The sequence below is a fragment of the Crocodylus siamensis genome, chromosome 4 (assembly GCF_052110815.1).
Source record: "Crocodylus siamensis isolate JL-2025a chromosome 4, ASM5211081v1, whole genome shotgun sequence".
NCBI lineage: Eukaryota > Metazoa > Chordata > Crocodylia > Crocodylidae > Crocodylus > Crocodylus siamensis.
In genome coordinates, this window is record NC_143398.1 from 119,702,121 (window position 1) to 119,718,012 (window position 15,892).

The 15,892-nt window shown below is 43.6% G+C and overlaps 1 protein-coding gene across 2 annotated transcripts in view; it reads left to right on the forward strand.

Annotated features, from left to right (window-relative positions):
* Positions 1-1,853: 1,853 nt before the first annotated feature.
* The window catches only part of AEBP2 (AE binding protein 2), a 79,015-nt gene continuing 64,976 nt past the window's right edge, over positions 1,854-15,892 (forward strand). Inside the window, exon 1 of one of the 2 annotated variants that reach the window (XM_090043565.1) lies at positions 1,854-2,508. In XM_090043565.1, coding sequence (XP_089899691.1) covers positions 1,940-2,508 — 569 coding nt within the window. In that variant the 5' untranslated portion in view covers positions 1,854-1,939. The remainder of the gene's footprint in view (positions 2,509-15,892) is intronic. The other variant, XM_090043566.1, reaches the window with a different exon arrangement.

The window sequence follows — 15,892 nt, forward strand, 5'->3', positions numbered from 1 at the left end:
AGCCACCTTTATAGCTATTGGCCACTGCAGTATGACAACCGGCACATTTTTTTTTAACCCTAACCCAGAGCTGGGCAATAAAGATCAGTTGCATACCAGTAACAAAATCTGCATTGCTTCTTTTTCTCCGTAAAGAGAAAAAGGAAGCATATAACAAGTACTTTATCTCATAGCAAGGGCGTAAGTTTTTTAATGTCCGCTCTGATAGAGTTGGCCATTCGAAGATGCGTGTGTTAACAAGAATAATGCAAAGGCTGCAACTCTCTTATTCCCAAACCTTGTTTTCAGGCCCACTTCATACTTTCCCACCAACTCCATATTCTAGCCTGGGCCAATTCTAGCCTTGATCTCAGCCTGGGCCAAATATTTTTTCAGAAAGCGAAACATGCCATTTATAGTCCTCTAAATTTGCTTACACGATTCTCTAGGGGCAGAAGATGTAGTTGGTTTGTTTTCAGATTTGATATCCCATTTTTTTCAGCATATTGGCCGTTTTGGGTGTTTCCTGTTTTGATGTTGCTATGGTACAATGTTACTGCTAATGGATCTGTGGGCAATTGCTGGGGTGAGTTCATCTCCATGTGTTGGGACTGTCTCAGGCCCAGGCCAAGTAACTTTCGATTGGGGTTTTGGGATCCTTCCAGACAGGACAGAAGCAACCGTGAGTTGCTGGAACGGGAGGTTCTGCTGATTTTTCTCTCGTGGCCTGATATTTCTCTGTCAGGGGACTGGTGTCTGGTCCTGGGCCTAGCAATCAGCATTTTTATTGTATGGCACACTCTGTGGGACAAAGCATGTTAGCATTGGCTGCCTTGGTGACCCAGTCAAGGAACCAATGGGCCCAATGGTTCTCAACCATTTCCGCACAAGACACCCTCATTAGGTTCAGGGCACCTCTCAGCAACTCCAGCCTGCAGCTTTCACTCTGTTCCTGATGGCGGAAAAACAAGAGGGTGATTCTTCTGTGGCAAAGAACTGATAGAGGCCACAACAGAGCAGCCTCACCCTGCGGTGCCTGGCCAGGCTGTGCCAGGTGCCACACAGCAAGGTGTGCACACAGATGCTTTGCAAGGATTTCACACAGGGGAATCCCTGCACTGAACGGGCCAGGAGGGGGCTGCCTGTGCTTAACACTTTGCTTTTTGAGGAAAAAATTTCATGTTCTAAGCCAAATCAAGTCCAAATCTGTGAGTCATTCAAGAACCAAATGTGGCCCTGCTCCACCCCCACCTGGGGCTTCAGCTGTTTCCCAATCCTTTGACAGGCATCCTCTGTGCAGGCTGGACAGCTTGGGGTTCAGATGCCCCGAAGTTTCACCTGCCCCCGGGGGTATAGCTGCAGGAGCACGTGAGGGAGGAGTCGGCATGTAGCCAAGATCTTCCCACTGCATAATCTCCTGCCAAGAAAGTGGTTTCCCCCGACAACTAGGAAAACCACCTTCCTGGTTATGGTATTCCCCTACCAGGTAAGTATGGGGGGTTTCCCCGTGTGGAAGCCTCCCCATGCCACGTGGGGAGGCACCCCAGGGTGAGGTGGCGACCCCCACCTGCTCCACAGGCGCACGGGCCACCACGTGAGTAGCTCAGGGACACGGGGGAGTCCACGGCAGGAAGCCGGGAGCCGTGCAACCTTCCTCCCATGTATATGCAATGCAGCGCTCCACCTACTCCTGCCCCATCCCCGTTCGCACTTGGAACAGCCCGTCTCACGCGCAGCCTCGTTCTCGCCTTCTGGCGCTGGGCGCACCCCCCCCCCCCCTCCCCAGCAAGCTCCAACGGCTCCATTTTGTCCCCGGGCGCGCTCCGTAGCGCGTGCGGCGGCCCCTCCCCTCTGCAGCTGCCCGGCGCGGCGGTAGCGGGCGGACAGACACGCGCGCGCGCACACACACGCACGCACGCGCACGGGCGGGGACACGCACGCACGCCGGCTCGGAGGCGCCATGGCGGCCGCTCGCAGCGACATGGCGGAGCTGGAGGGGCCGCTGCTCGGCCAGGCGGCCGAGGAGGAGGCCGGGGTGGAGGCCGGCGGCGGGGCCGGGGTCGGGGCGGGCCCGCGGGCGGCACTGCTGCTGCTAGGCGGCGAGGCGGAGAGCATGTCGGAACGCAGCCCGGGCAGCGCGAGCCAGGCGGGCGACGAGGAGGAGGAGGACGAGGAGGAGGAGGGCGGCGAGGAGGAGGAGAGGAGCAGCCTGGCGGGCAGTAGCAGCGGCTGCTGCAGCGACGAGACGCGCTCGCTCAGCCCCGGCGGCAGCAGCGAGGCGGACGCCAAGGACGAGCCCAAGGGCCCGCGGGGCGGGCAGGCGGCAGGGCCGGGCCGCGGCGGCGCGGGGGGCTGCGGGGCCGGCAGCAGTAGCAGCAGCAGCAGTAGCGTGTCGAGCGGCGCGGACGAGGGCTACGGTACGGGCGGCGGCGGCAGCAGCAGCTGCAGCGCCACGTCGGGCGGCCGCCGCGGCAGCCTGGAGATGTCGTCGGACGGGGAGCCGCTCAGCCGCATGGACTCGGAGGACAGGTGGGTGCCGCCGAGGGACCGCCCTGCCCGGCAGCCACAGGTTCTCCCCCCGCCCCCCCCCCCCAAAACCGCCACCACCTTGATCGGCCATCGAGAAAAGGGGCCGGGGCAGCTCTCTGGTGGGGTTCGTGTCTGCCCACCTAAGGGTGGGTGTATGCTGTGTGGCACCCCAGAAAGGGTCTGCAGGCATCCCGGGGCACTTCGTGGTGTCTCGTTGTGTCCTCCCTCCATACACAGGGTTGAGAATTGCCAAGAGAAGTATGTAAAAGTCTCTTGTCCCTCCGGCTTCTGTGGGGACGAAGGGCCTCCTGTAAATGATTTTGTCACTGGCTGGGTTTCATGACCCTAAGCAGGACAGTTACTGATTTCTACAGATGTAAAAATCTACTTGGTCCTAAGTGTTGTGCTTTTTTTTTTCCCCCGAGGGGTGGATGGGTTGGGTTGGGTTTGGGGTTTCTTGGCCTCTTCTGGGCTCGGATCAAGTGTAGTGAAGTTCTTGAAATGCAGCCCCCTGGATTTATTTATGTTTTGGTAGCCCTTCAGTCTGGTACCTATAGGAGGTTTTTATAAGCGTAGCTTAATAGAAGGTGGATATTTGCATTGTAAAGTTTCATAGTTCTTCCCAGGGTGCTGTTGTGTCTGGTGTTTTGTTTATTTTTTAAGTTAACTTATCTCTGAAGTTATACTTCCTATTACAATGCAACGAGTGTGTTGTAATAGTCGAAGGTGAAATGTTAAATGTTAAACTGAGTTTATTTTGATGCGTTCTGTCAGCTTCAGTATAAATGGCTAGGTCCTACAGAGAGGAAGTAGCAACCTGGCTGTAACACTTTGCTTGGAGAATTTTAATTTACTTGCTCCAGCATATGCTGCCTTCCATTACATGGAAAAACCTTTCCACATCTTTTCTCTCACTAAAAAGTATGTAGGCAATTTTGTTCCTTCTGATTGTTTTCCCCCCTTAACTCTAGTGTGGGTTAAGAATAAATGTAGCTGTTACCTTTAGAAAACCATTCCTCAATTTTATATCTGACTATATTGTGTATATAATTGGATCTACGCAGAAAAATAATTGGGTTCCATACACTAAAAAAGTTCTTACCCATTTATATAAAGTTTTGTAAATGAGCAGTTCATTTCATGTGTAATGTAGAGTTTACTTTAACCATTGTCCGTGTAGTTTAAACTGGTAAAGTACACAACCTATATTGGGATTTTTTCATAGTTGGGTTCTAAGATGTATTTTGAAAATAAAGTGAAGCTGTGTTTTTCACTACTCAGAATTTGTTAGTTTTCTGGGATGTTAATGCAGATGTTTATAGGAGGCTTTGATGCGCAGCCGCAAATGTTCATGAGCTGTGTAACAAGTGCCCCAAATGGTTTTTAAATCAAGTGACTTGATCTAAAAATCATTACACTTTTATAAAGAACAGATATTTTATTATTATTATTTCTTTCTTTGGGTTGAACTTTCATGTTGGTCAGATTTTCAACTTTTTCTCTGTAACTCTAAGGCTTAGAAACAGTTCTTAAGTGAAAGATAAGACTTTTTATGAAATCCTGCATCCTAAAGAAAAAGTCTTACTGCCAGATGTGCCATAAACTTGTAAAGAACGGCAGTTGTGAGTACGCATTTTTTCTTCTCATCTAAATTGAATCATATATTCAGGTGGCTTAGTCCTTGAAATATTAGACCAGAAGAAGGGAACTCACTAACCTGTGGGGCTCAGCCCAGAGAAGTAGTTGAGTTAGGATAGGAGAGCAACAGAAAAAAATGGCAGCGTTTCTCTTAAACAATTTACCTGTTATCTGCTGGGACTCATGAGGAACCCTAACTTTCTTGCTATTTCTTTTTTTTGTGTCTTTCCATGTTCTGAGATGGCCGTGCATCTAAGTCTGCGTGCAGTTTTCTGCACCCACTCATAGCACCCTTGTTGCTTTTTTGCAGATTCAGTCACAGGAGTAGGGGCCCCAGAGGCAAGGTGTGGCAGGGACTGTCCTGTTCTGTGATGCCTGTGAAGTGCTCTACAGAAAGTACACTTTCCCAAGCACAGCATAACTTCTGTTTTGGTTTTGACTTCCTTTGGATTTTTGGGCTGGTAATAGTAGTTTTCATAATTAGAGTGCTCTTTTACCATTTATTCTTGGTAAAAGTTGCAAAATGTTTTTTTGTATCCATGCCTTACCACAGCATGTGCTTGCCTCCAGATTATATTATTAAAGTGAAATCTACATGGGGTTTCACCTTCTCTTTTCAATAATTGCAACTCCAGCAGATACAGCATTTTGCTTATTAAATGGTGTTTCACAAAGAGAAGTATGTTATGTTATGCTGTGTGAACTTAAGCTTTGCTCAGGAATCAAGTTAGTACTTAAAGGTTAAGGCTTTCACCCATGAATCCCTAAATGGGTTGAATTCTGGTTCTTTTGGAGATAACATCTTACACAGTATGTACTGGGGTGCTCAAATTAACGGCCCTTAAGTTGAGCAGAAGTGGCTAAATGGAAGGGCATTCTTGATGATGCATAGTCCGTCATGCTTTCTATAAGTAGGTTTGGTAATGCTCAGATCATACTCTGAGTGGCACTCCCTCCCCCGCCCCCTGCTTTTCTTTTGGAGAACTAAAGAAAAGGAGGATGTGGTGGAACGGAGTAGGCTGGTGTTGAAGTTCTTAGTCGTGAAATTCATTAGTATTGATCACAATTACAAAAAGTACCGAAATAGTGAATTAATTTGCTATAGATTGAGAATGAAAGATCTAAAATTTTAAATATTTAACGTTCTCATATTTAACTGAATCTTTCTTCCAGAAGCAGTATGTGCCTAAATTATTATATAGGTGACTCGCGTGTTTCTGCCAACACTGACATTTTTATGGATCTTGGCAAAATCACAGAAAAGAACAGCAGATCCTGGGTGTATTAAGAGTTGTGAAAATTACTCTGTAGAATGCAGGCACTTTGAAACAGGCTGACTATGGCTCAAAATGTGTTTTATTTCTTATTTTAAAAAATATTTTTAACGTTTATTTCTGGGAATAGAGAGTTCCCTGAATGTACTTTTGAGGCCCGACTGCATTTCTTCCCCCTCCCCCCCGCCAAAAAAAGAAGGCATTAATAACTTATTACCTAAAAGAATTTGTCTCACTTCAGAGTATTTTTTGATGGTTGATTCCCTTTTTTCATTGCTACTAATTTTGAGAAGGTACATACTTGCTGATCTCAGTTGTCAAATAGCTAAACCGATACCCTTCTTAAAGAATGTATAGGCAGCTAGAAAGTAATTGCTTAGGACATGTCTTCACTTTTCATTCTTGGGAAGTTGTTTCAGAACTCCCTTCTATTCAAAGATCCCTGACCTGAGCTTGATGCTCTCAGTTTAGGCTAGCTGTTGCATTTAGGGCTGTAAGACAGAGCAGGTAGCTCTTTCATTTGCAGCTGCTAATGCATCAATTCTGTAATAAAGACAGAGGCTTAGTTGACAATCTTTTGGTGCTTCCATACAATTTCTGTAGAATTTCTGGAAGGAAAAAGAAGTTCTCCCATGATTAACTGGAAAAAAATACAGCAGTTTATCTTATTGTAGGGCTAAGAATCACTGAATGTTTCTCCAGAAATACAACATGCTAACAGGTGAGTACGGGGCTTTACTGGTTTCAGTAACTTGGCTTTGGCTATAACTTGGTAGTGCGGCCAGTTCACACCCATGCTGGCTAACCCAGTGTGTAGACCCATGTAACAATTATGTCAGTATTAAAGGCTACAGATATAAGCCATTAACATGTAATTGTTAATGCTTGCTTCTGTAATGAGACAAGTGTAGCAAGTGTGTTACAAGTCTGTAACTGACAGGGTTGCAATGAGTTGGCTAACTTGCCTGTTCTGTAGCAATATGTATTGTAACAGCTGATGCATGCTTCAAAGTGGCAGCTCTCCTTACCTCTTCAAAGCCCTTGAGAGAGATGTTTGTCCATAGCCCCAGGTATCTGGACCAATTGCTTAAGGCATGGGCACCCTCTGTGCATGGCATGCATCAGGTTGGAGAGGGGACAGCAACCCGTGGCAGTTAGGGCAGGAAAGCAAAGCAAAGCAGCAGATGTAACAGGTTCAGGGAAGCAGGGCAGCAAATCGGACAGGGAGCAGAAAGTGGGACAGAAGATCAGGCAAGGGAAGGGGATTGGTGTGGCACTTAAGGAGGGTGTGTGGCTAACAGCACATCTGTCAAAAAGCTTCGTCCTCTGACCTATGGTAATTCTGCAGTAGTGAGGTATCCTTACAAATAGTAAAAACCATTCTTGAAGGCTGCTTGTAAACATTGCATTTCAGGAATTACATAAAATTTCTTAAGTTTGCTAGTTTTCTTGTAAATATTAGATTAAATTTGTTAGAAGTAAATTTTTACTTGGAGAATTATTTGGATTGAATAATCTGTGGAGGGACTAGGTAAAAGAATGCATATTGAATCTGCAATTTGAATGAACACAAAATGTTTCAATGGAAAAATAGTTTAAAAATGTAGCATTCCTAACTTCATTACACTTAATATGGTTTTAGGAGGAGAAATTGTATTTTATTTGTATGATATTTTAAAGCAATTCTTTACTTTTATCTAATGGTTTTCAGTATGATCCTTAAACTCTTTTCCCACATAAAGCCTCACTGCATCCTTTTGGAGTTAGTAAGAATTCTTTTTACAGATGGAGGTCCTGGGAGATGCTGGATCTACCTGGTCCCACACTGGTAGAACTGGAAATAAAAATTAGGAATCCTACTTTAATTTTTTTTAAATCTGACTTTAAAGAGCTACCCTGATCTCTGATGTCTGTTGATTTTTACTTTTTTCAGTTTATCATTGGATCTCTAAAGGTTTAGTGACACTGATTACCCCTTTTTCCTGCTTTTTAAACTGTCAGTTGTAAAACTGAATCATCTTGTAAATTCACTTTGTGGAGGTATGTGAATTACAGTAATGTTTACAAAGCAGAAATGCAATCTGAAATACAAAAAAGAAGGCAGAAGATACTAATAGTCTGTATTTTTGTGATGCATTAATGTGACCTGATTGCAGAATGTGTGAGAGCTTTTCTTTGGTATCTTTGTGGAAATTACACATCCTACTCAAGAAGTAAAGATCATCTATTTTGCACCCACAGCAGGGTGGTTAAGATAATGGGCCTCTATAGATATAGATGTATAGGTATAGATATAGATGGATATCTATATAGATATAGATCTCTCTCTAATTTTAGACCAATAAATAAATAAATAAATAAAACCAGCAAATAATAATAGACATTTGGCTAAATAGGCTCTTGTTTATAATTCAGGAATTTTGATGGAAATTACATTGGCACTGATTCTTTGGAAGCTATTTGTGAAAGCATCTTGCATTTTCCTTTCAGATTAGGAACTAAGGCATGGTACAGAATTTTTTTTTAAAGGGAAATCTGGTTTTTTTTGTTTTGTTTTCAGAATGTCTTTCGGCCTACTTGGTACTGGAAAAAAGTTTGTTTAAAAACCAAGCAACTCTAATGTTAGAAAGACCTGTTACATGTCTTTGAAATTTGTTGCTTGTTGTAATTATTGGTGGGTGACTCTCTTTGTGGATTCATTGAAAGAATTTGATTGCTTATACTGTGTGTGGTTATCTGAATCTGTTATAGTAATCTCTAAATTATATCTAGAATCTGGTATTAACACTTTAGTCACCTACTAAAAAGAGAAGTGAGATGCAGTTCATATAAAAATGCTGATCCATGCCATTATACTTGACATTGAGTGAACGAGTTTGAGGCCTTATGCTTACCTTCATGAGTAATGTGGTAATTCTGGACCCAGGATATCTGGTCAGTTCCATGATTTTGGGGAACATTCTTGGCCTCTGGGGGAAGTGTGATTTTTTTTTGGAGGAAACTGGACAATCCTGAAAGGAGAAATTACATAGTTATACTTCCGTGTCTCTGCACATGTGCAGTTACTAATGTGGAATAAATTAAACTTCACGTTGTGGTTGAATCAGAACTGACAGAGCCAGCTTCTCTTTATTTAGGGCTATACTGTGATCAAAGGAAGGGTTTCATACAGCCAGGGGAATCACCCACTTGTCTGTTTCAAAGGAATCCTCCTCCAAGTTTTCAAGCATTTTTAGACTTAAGACAGATAAAGAGAGAAAAAAAATATGACCTTGGAGAAACTAAAACAAGTTTACTTAATTGGACATCTGTGCACAAGGTAATAAGACATGCCGAATTTCTTATCTCAAAACATATAACTGAAATAAGCAGTATCTGCACTTCTGGTCTCTGTCTGTTTTTCTAGTCAAGTAGGCCAGAAGCCAACTAAATTTACTCCTACATTCCCTAATTATTTTTTTTAACAAGTTAGATATTTATAGCCATTCAACTTCTAGTTTTTCTTTCTCTTTACTTTCTGCTGTTTCAACAAAGACATTTTATACTTTGTTTTTGGTTGATGGGCTATTCCTTATTTGCTTATCATAACACTAGGCATACTCCAATAAAAACAACAAACAATATCAATGAACTATGAATGATGGTAGAGCCTAAGGAACTGAAAATAGAGCTAAAGTAAGAATTCAAATTCCAACTATCTGACTTATGCAATTTAGCTGCTTCTTTTCGAATATGTTTACTTAAATCCTGGATTTTTTCTGAATTATCGGGAATATAAGTACAACATTTTTTACCTATTAAAGCGCAGATGACTCCTTTGCTGGCTAGTATATAATCTAACGCAAGTCGGTTTTGCAATGTCATTTGCCTTATTTCCTTCATTTCTGTATTTCTTTTATCAAAATTATCAGCAGTAGGATTAGCAGTTTTTTCCAGAGATGCTGCAACTTTCTTTATCTCGGACATAGCTAAGCCTGTGCCATAGCTGAGGAACATTATACCCCAAAATCTTTGATTTTCTGTAATTCTGCAAACATTGAGAATTATTCCTTCAGGTGAGATCTAATAGTAAAGGCAGGATATGCTGCGGAGACATAGCACATTCCTCTCCAACTGGAGGGAAGGTTTTTATAGGCCTTATTTCTACACACAAATAGTGACCAGCTGGTGCAGTATATCTACCTGTACTATAGCGTAGGGACATCATCCATTGTGAATAATAGCCTGAAAATTGACCTGCAGGGGAGTAGTTAGATATCCAGGAACCATTAGAAAACCAGGCACCATTTATCTTATATTTTACCTTGCACTTACTGACTTCTACTACAACACGAGATCTATTACAGGTCCAACAGAACTTTCCAGGGGTGGCATAAGCTAATCATACATAGTCAGACTGGTTGCAACTTACGTTCTGCCAAGTTTCATTTCCATGATAAGGACATGACTACATATCCAACAATGAGAGACATTTAAATCTATCCCAATTTGATTAACTAAAGACAAGAACATATTTTCATAAAATGATCTTCTTTGTGGGTGCGGAAGTGTAGTTTGGTTTACAGAGTTTTTTTTATAACTGATGATTCAAGTTCATATAAGATGGCCTAAAAAGAAATACTGAGAACTAGACAAATCACTACTAACCAACTCCACCTCAGGAACCAGGAACTAGGTAGAGGCCTTTTTCCTTTCCCGAAGGGCATAGTGATGTTGTTGGGGCACATTCTCTTCGCTCTGTAGTGGCAAACTCTCTTTGCCAGTAGGCGCTTGGCTCACTACTGGTCTTGAGCTCTGCTGGCAGGTGCTAGGCTCACTACCAGTCTGTGGAGGCTGATTACAGGATTGATGTGGGAGACTCTGGGTCTAACGGGGCTGATGTTTTCTTACCATGTGAAGCATGGATCCATGTTCGGAGTCCTTGACACTTTATTGCAGTGTTGGTGGTCAGGAGTACCTGGAATGGGCCTTTTCAGCGAGGTTCCAAAGATAACTTTTGTTGATGGACTTTTATATGGACCCAATCTCTAGGCAGGATAGAATGGCATGGCTCATCTGGTTCTTTGGGGAGAGCTGCCTGTACCTGTGAATGAAAAGCCTTAACACACTTCATTAGTGCCTTACAATAGTCCAGAATAGTATCATCAAGTGAGTGTATATCGCAAAAGTGGGAGGCAACAGGTGGCAAGGCGGGGAGCCTCATGGGTCTTCCCATTAGAATTTCATGTGGGCTAAGCCCAGTCTTTTGGTTGGCAGTAGATCTTGTACTCCTAAGGGCTATGGGAAGTGCATCTGGCCATTTTAGGTGAGTCTCAGCACAAATTTTGGCCAGTTTATTTTTCAGAATGCCATTTTGGCATTCCACTTGCTCTGAGGCCTGTGGATGGTATGGGCAATGAAAGTTCTGTTGGATCTGCAGGACTTTGCAGATTTCTTTCATTATCTGTCCAGTAAAATGAGTTCCTCGATCAGAGTTTAGGGATAAAGGAATACCAAACCTTGGAATAAAGTCTCTGAGCAATTTTTTGCTTACAGTGATGGTGTCAGCTTTTGCACATGGGTAGGCTTCTACCCATCCAGAAAACATACATACAATAACAAGAACATATTCATAAGAACAATGTTTCTGCATTTGAATAAAATGTAATTGTAAATTTACAAATGGTCCCCAGGGTGGGGGATGTGCTGCCTTCTTTGTTTTTACAGTCTTTCCCACATTACGGGCTTGGCAAATAGGACAGGTGTGGCAGTACTGTTGAGTCACAGATGGAAAAGTTGGAGGAAAACCAATCAAGCTTAACAGCTTCTATCATCCCTCCTTTGCTCACATGTGCCATGCCATGGTGTATGTGAGCAAGATGAGGAAGAAGGACCATTGGGACCACGAGGTGGCCGTCCCGGGAGCACGGCAAATAGTCAGGGTGTAACAAACACCTAGCTGGTCTCCATGTATGTTTCTCTGGTTCTGGAGCCTGATCTTGGAGGAGGGCAATGTTGTAAAGATTTGCCAATGGAGGTTGGTCAGCTGGCATAGAGAAAAACACAGGCATAGCCTGAGGAGTGGAAATAGCCACAGCTTTGGCAGTGGAATCTGCCAGAGCAATCCCACATGTAACATCATCATATGGTTTCTGGTGAGCTTGGCATTTAATAATGGCCAACAGCAGAAGGTAATTGTAAAGCATTTAATAAGGCATTTACGTATGGGCCATTACTAATCTTGGCACCTCCTGAAATGAGGAAGCCTCTTTGTTTCCGAAGTTGACCATAATCGTGTACAGTACCAAAAGCATAGCAAGAATTAGTATAAATATTAACAGAGGCACCAGAGGCTAGGGTGTAAGCCCTGGTGAGGGCCACAAGCTTGGCAGCTTGAGCTGAATACACATTAGGTAAGCGATGGCTTTCTATAACATTATATTGGGAACATACTGCATATTCTGCAACAGGGGAACCTGTTGAGTTTCTTTGACACGATCCATCAACATAGAATACTAGATCTGCATTTTGCGAGGGGTTGTCCTTTAGATGCAGGGCATTGTTAGGTGAGCAGTAAAAAAAATGCAATCATGGGGTTCACCGTCTGAAGGGGTAGGTAACAGGGAAGCAGGGTTTAAAACAGGGCATCTAGTTAGGGTGACATTTCCAGCAGAGAAGCAAGATTTCATACTTAGTTAATCTAGCATTGAAAGGTGTTGGGTTTTTGTTTTTAGTAAAAGGGCTGCTACAGCATGTGGGACAGCAACAGTAAGAGGAGAACGTAATACAAAGGTGGAGGAAAGTTTAACAGTGACGGCGGCTGCAGTTGCAGCCGGATTTCCTCCATGTCTCCGTGCTGTAACTGGGTCAAGAGCAGAGCTATAATAAGCAATGGGATGGTGCTTGTCTCCATGTGTCTGAGTAAGTACTGCAAGTGCAAATCTGTCTTTTTCATGATAAAAGAGAATAAAAGGTTTAGTATAATTGGCAAGGCCTAAGGCAGGAGCTGGCGACAGAGCTTGTTTAATAGAGGCAAAAGCGGCTTTGATCTCTGAAGTCCAGGGTAAAGGCTCAGGGGTATCAACAAGAGTCAGATTTTGCAACGACTTGACTATAGAGGCATAGCCGAGTATCCACTGACGGCAGTAGCCCATGCCTGGGAAGGTACGCATTTGGGACACAGTAGTTGGTCTAGGGATTTTAAGAATAACTTCTATTCTGGAAGAGGAAAGCAGTCATTCTCCAGCAGAAATATGACCTAAATAGTGGACACGAGGAAGACAAAGTTGTAGCTTTTCTTTAGATGCCTTATGGCCTTTTAGGGCAAGAGAGGTGAAGAGAGTTAAAGAATCAGTTTTACAGGCTTCAAGGGAGGTAGATGCCAAGAGCAAATCATCAACATATTGCACAAGCACAGAATTTTCTTTAACTATTGTGTCATCTGGATCTTTTTTCAGAATTTGAGAAAAAAGAGAAGGGGATTCAAGATTGCCCTGGGGCAATCGCGTCCAGGTATACTGAAGTCCTTGATAGGTAAATGCAAAGAGAAACTGGCTATTAGGGTGTATAGGAATAGAGAAAAATGCAGAACACAAGTCAACAACAGTAAAATAACAAGCATTAGGAGGAATATAGGACAAGATAGTAGCTGGATTTGGTACAACAGGAAAAGTAGGTAAAACTGCAGAATTTACCACATGAAGGTCTTGTACAAAGCGATAGGTATTCTTTCCAGTTTTTTTACAGGAAAAGCAGGCGTATTACAAGGGCTCTTAGTTGGGACAATGATATCTTGCTTTACAAGGGCAGTTAAAACAGGGTGTATCCCTTCTTCAGCTTCTGGACGTAAAGGGTATTGAGCAGCTTTGGGTAAAGGCTTAGCTGGGTTTAATCTAATTTTTACAGACTGGGCAGTATGGATTTGTCCTACTTCAATAGCATGCTGGGACCAGAGAAACAGAGGGACAGCTTTTATGATTTCTTCTTTCAACATGGAAAGATCAGGGAACTCAGGCTCAGGAGGTGAGCTAGCTAAAGCAGCAAGTACTGCTATCTCATTATCACAGGGGACATCTAAATAAACACCATTAGGAGAGCAATAGATAGTACGGCCAAGTTTACAAAGCAAATCTTTGCCTAATAAATTAACAGGAGAACAAGGACTAAGGAGAAAGGCATATTGATCAGAAGCAGGACTAAGAGAAACATGTAATGGTTGGGAAACAGGATGAGGAACTATTTGATTTGAAATTTCTACAGCGTTTACAACAGCAGAGGAGAGGGGAGTTGTGGAAAATTCTTCAGCTCAAAGAGTAGAGCGGCTTGCACCCATGTCCACTAAACATTTTGTAGAGATGCCATTTATCATGCAGGAAACGAAGGGATCATCTTGATTAAGTGGGAGAAGCGGGGCTGTGATGATGTTACTATTTCTCAGGCTGGCCTAACAGGAGGCTCCCTAATTCGGGACAGGGAATTGAGTGAGAGGAGGTGGTGGCGGGTTAAACGTCATCCCCAGCTGGCCAGGCCGGTGAGGACATTGAGCCTTCCAGTGTCCTGGTTGGCCACAATAATGACAACTGTCATTATTTTGGGACTGAAATCTTCCTTGTCCCATCCCACAACCACGTCCCCTGCCTCTGAACTGTCCTTGATGGAAACCTCGGTTTCTGCCCCTGCCTAAAGTCTGTAATTGTAATGATATTAGCTTAGTTTCCATGGATTCCTTTTTCTTTTCCTGGCAGGTTGTACAATGATTTGCAATGGTGACTAGTTCTGCAAGTGGCTTAGTCTGCCAGCCTGCAGCAATTGTGCACAACTGTTTCTGGACTTCAGAAAGAAGTCCATGGACAAAAGCGGAAGCAACTGCTTCTGGCGCAGTTTCAGCTGCATTTTCAATACCAGAATGTCTTTCAAATACTAGTTTCAAGTGGTCCATGTAGTCTGCTGTGGATTCTCCTTTATGTTGTTTACAATTATGTGTTTTGGCCCAGTCAGTTTTCCTGGGACAAATTTTAAGCACAGCCTCAAGGAGGCGTCTTCGGGCATCTGCTAAGTGGTCTCCTATTCCAGGGTCTTGAGTAAGCCTGTGCGATGAAGTGGTTGCGGACTCGGAGGGCAAAACACTTCTCATTAATTGGTTCAAATCTGCCCATGTTGGATTATAACAATGGATTACAGTGTCTAATTCACCTCTAAATTTTTGGGGTTCCTCTGATGTTGGGAAATTGTTTAACAAGGTTTAGGAGATCTCCTGGGGTCCAGGGAACAGGGACTGTGATTGTAGTTTCTCCATTTGGACCTTGCCCTGGAAGTTGGCATAAAGGCATAAGCTGAGCCTTTTTAGATTTTTAAAGAAGGGGCTAGACCATACTGGGTACCAGACCTTAAACAAGAGGAGGGGGTTGAGATTTCAGGAGACAGATGCTATGCCTCCAGTGGACGTGGGCATGCTCCGGGGGCAGGTGACGGTTGTTGAGTGATAGTTTCCTGGTGAGGTGGGCTAGTCGTGCCGGAAGAGCCTATTTGGTTACTTTGGACTTCTTTAGGTTCAGATTATGCCTGGGACTGATATGAGGGTGGCACATTAAGAAAATCAATTATATCTTTTGCAGATTCATTCTCAGTTATTTGTGGATAAAGTTGTTTTGGTGCTATTGATGGGGGGGGCCCCCTTCGTGCACTTTTCTGTTTTAATTCCTTTATCTGAGATTTTAGTTTCTCTTGGGAGTCCTTAAGACTCCGAACTTGAGATTCTTGACATCTTTTGAAAGCTTCTTCATACCAATCAAAAAATGTGTCCAACTGAGTCTGTGGTATATTACTACCTCTTAACTCAAGGTCTTTGTGGAAATTAACAATTTTACTTGAATCAAATGTTCCCTCCAGGGGAAACTGCCGGCCAAAATCATCTCTGGTATACCAATTCCATTTGTCTAGAAGCTTACAACTTTTATGGCCATAGTGTGTGTACATGTACTATGCTGGAGTCCCTTTTGGTGGAGCTGGTATGTCTTTAGACTCTCTGCTCCCCATATCTTTAAACTCAATTCATACAGGTCTTTCACACAGGAATGGCTTATTGAGGGTGTCCAGTCAGGTTGTGAGATTTGCTAGCGGCACAGAGATGCTGTGGCTGATGTCCAAAGACAAGACTCCACTGCAATAACAGCACACAATGCAATTACTCATGGTTAGACATGGCTCATTTATGAGGGTGGGGAAAGGGTAAACCTGTCCACTGGGTCACGAGGTTCCAGTTGGGCCCCCTTGCATTCAAAACTGCCCTTCCAGACAGCCTTGGGGCAGCTGAACCCAACCTTAGTCTCAGACCTGGTCAGTGGCTCATATTTCTCAGTTCATACTCTCAATTCACACAAGGGAATTTGTATGTTGAGGCACAAGGTTCAAGAGCATTTCTTTAGTCTCAGCCTTGGTCAATGCTTATCGTGGAAAACTCTCACACTCTAAGAGTTTCCACCTTGCACCCTTGC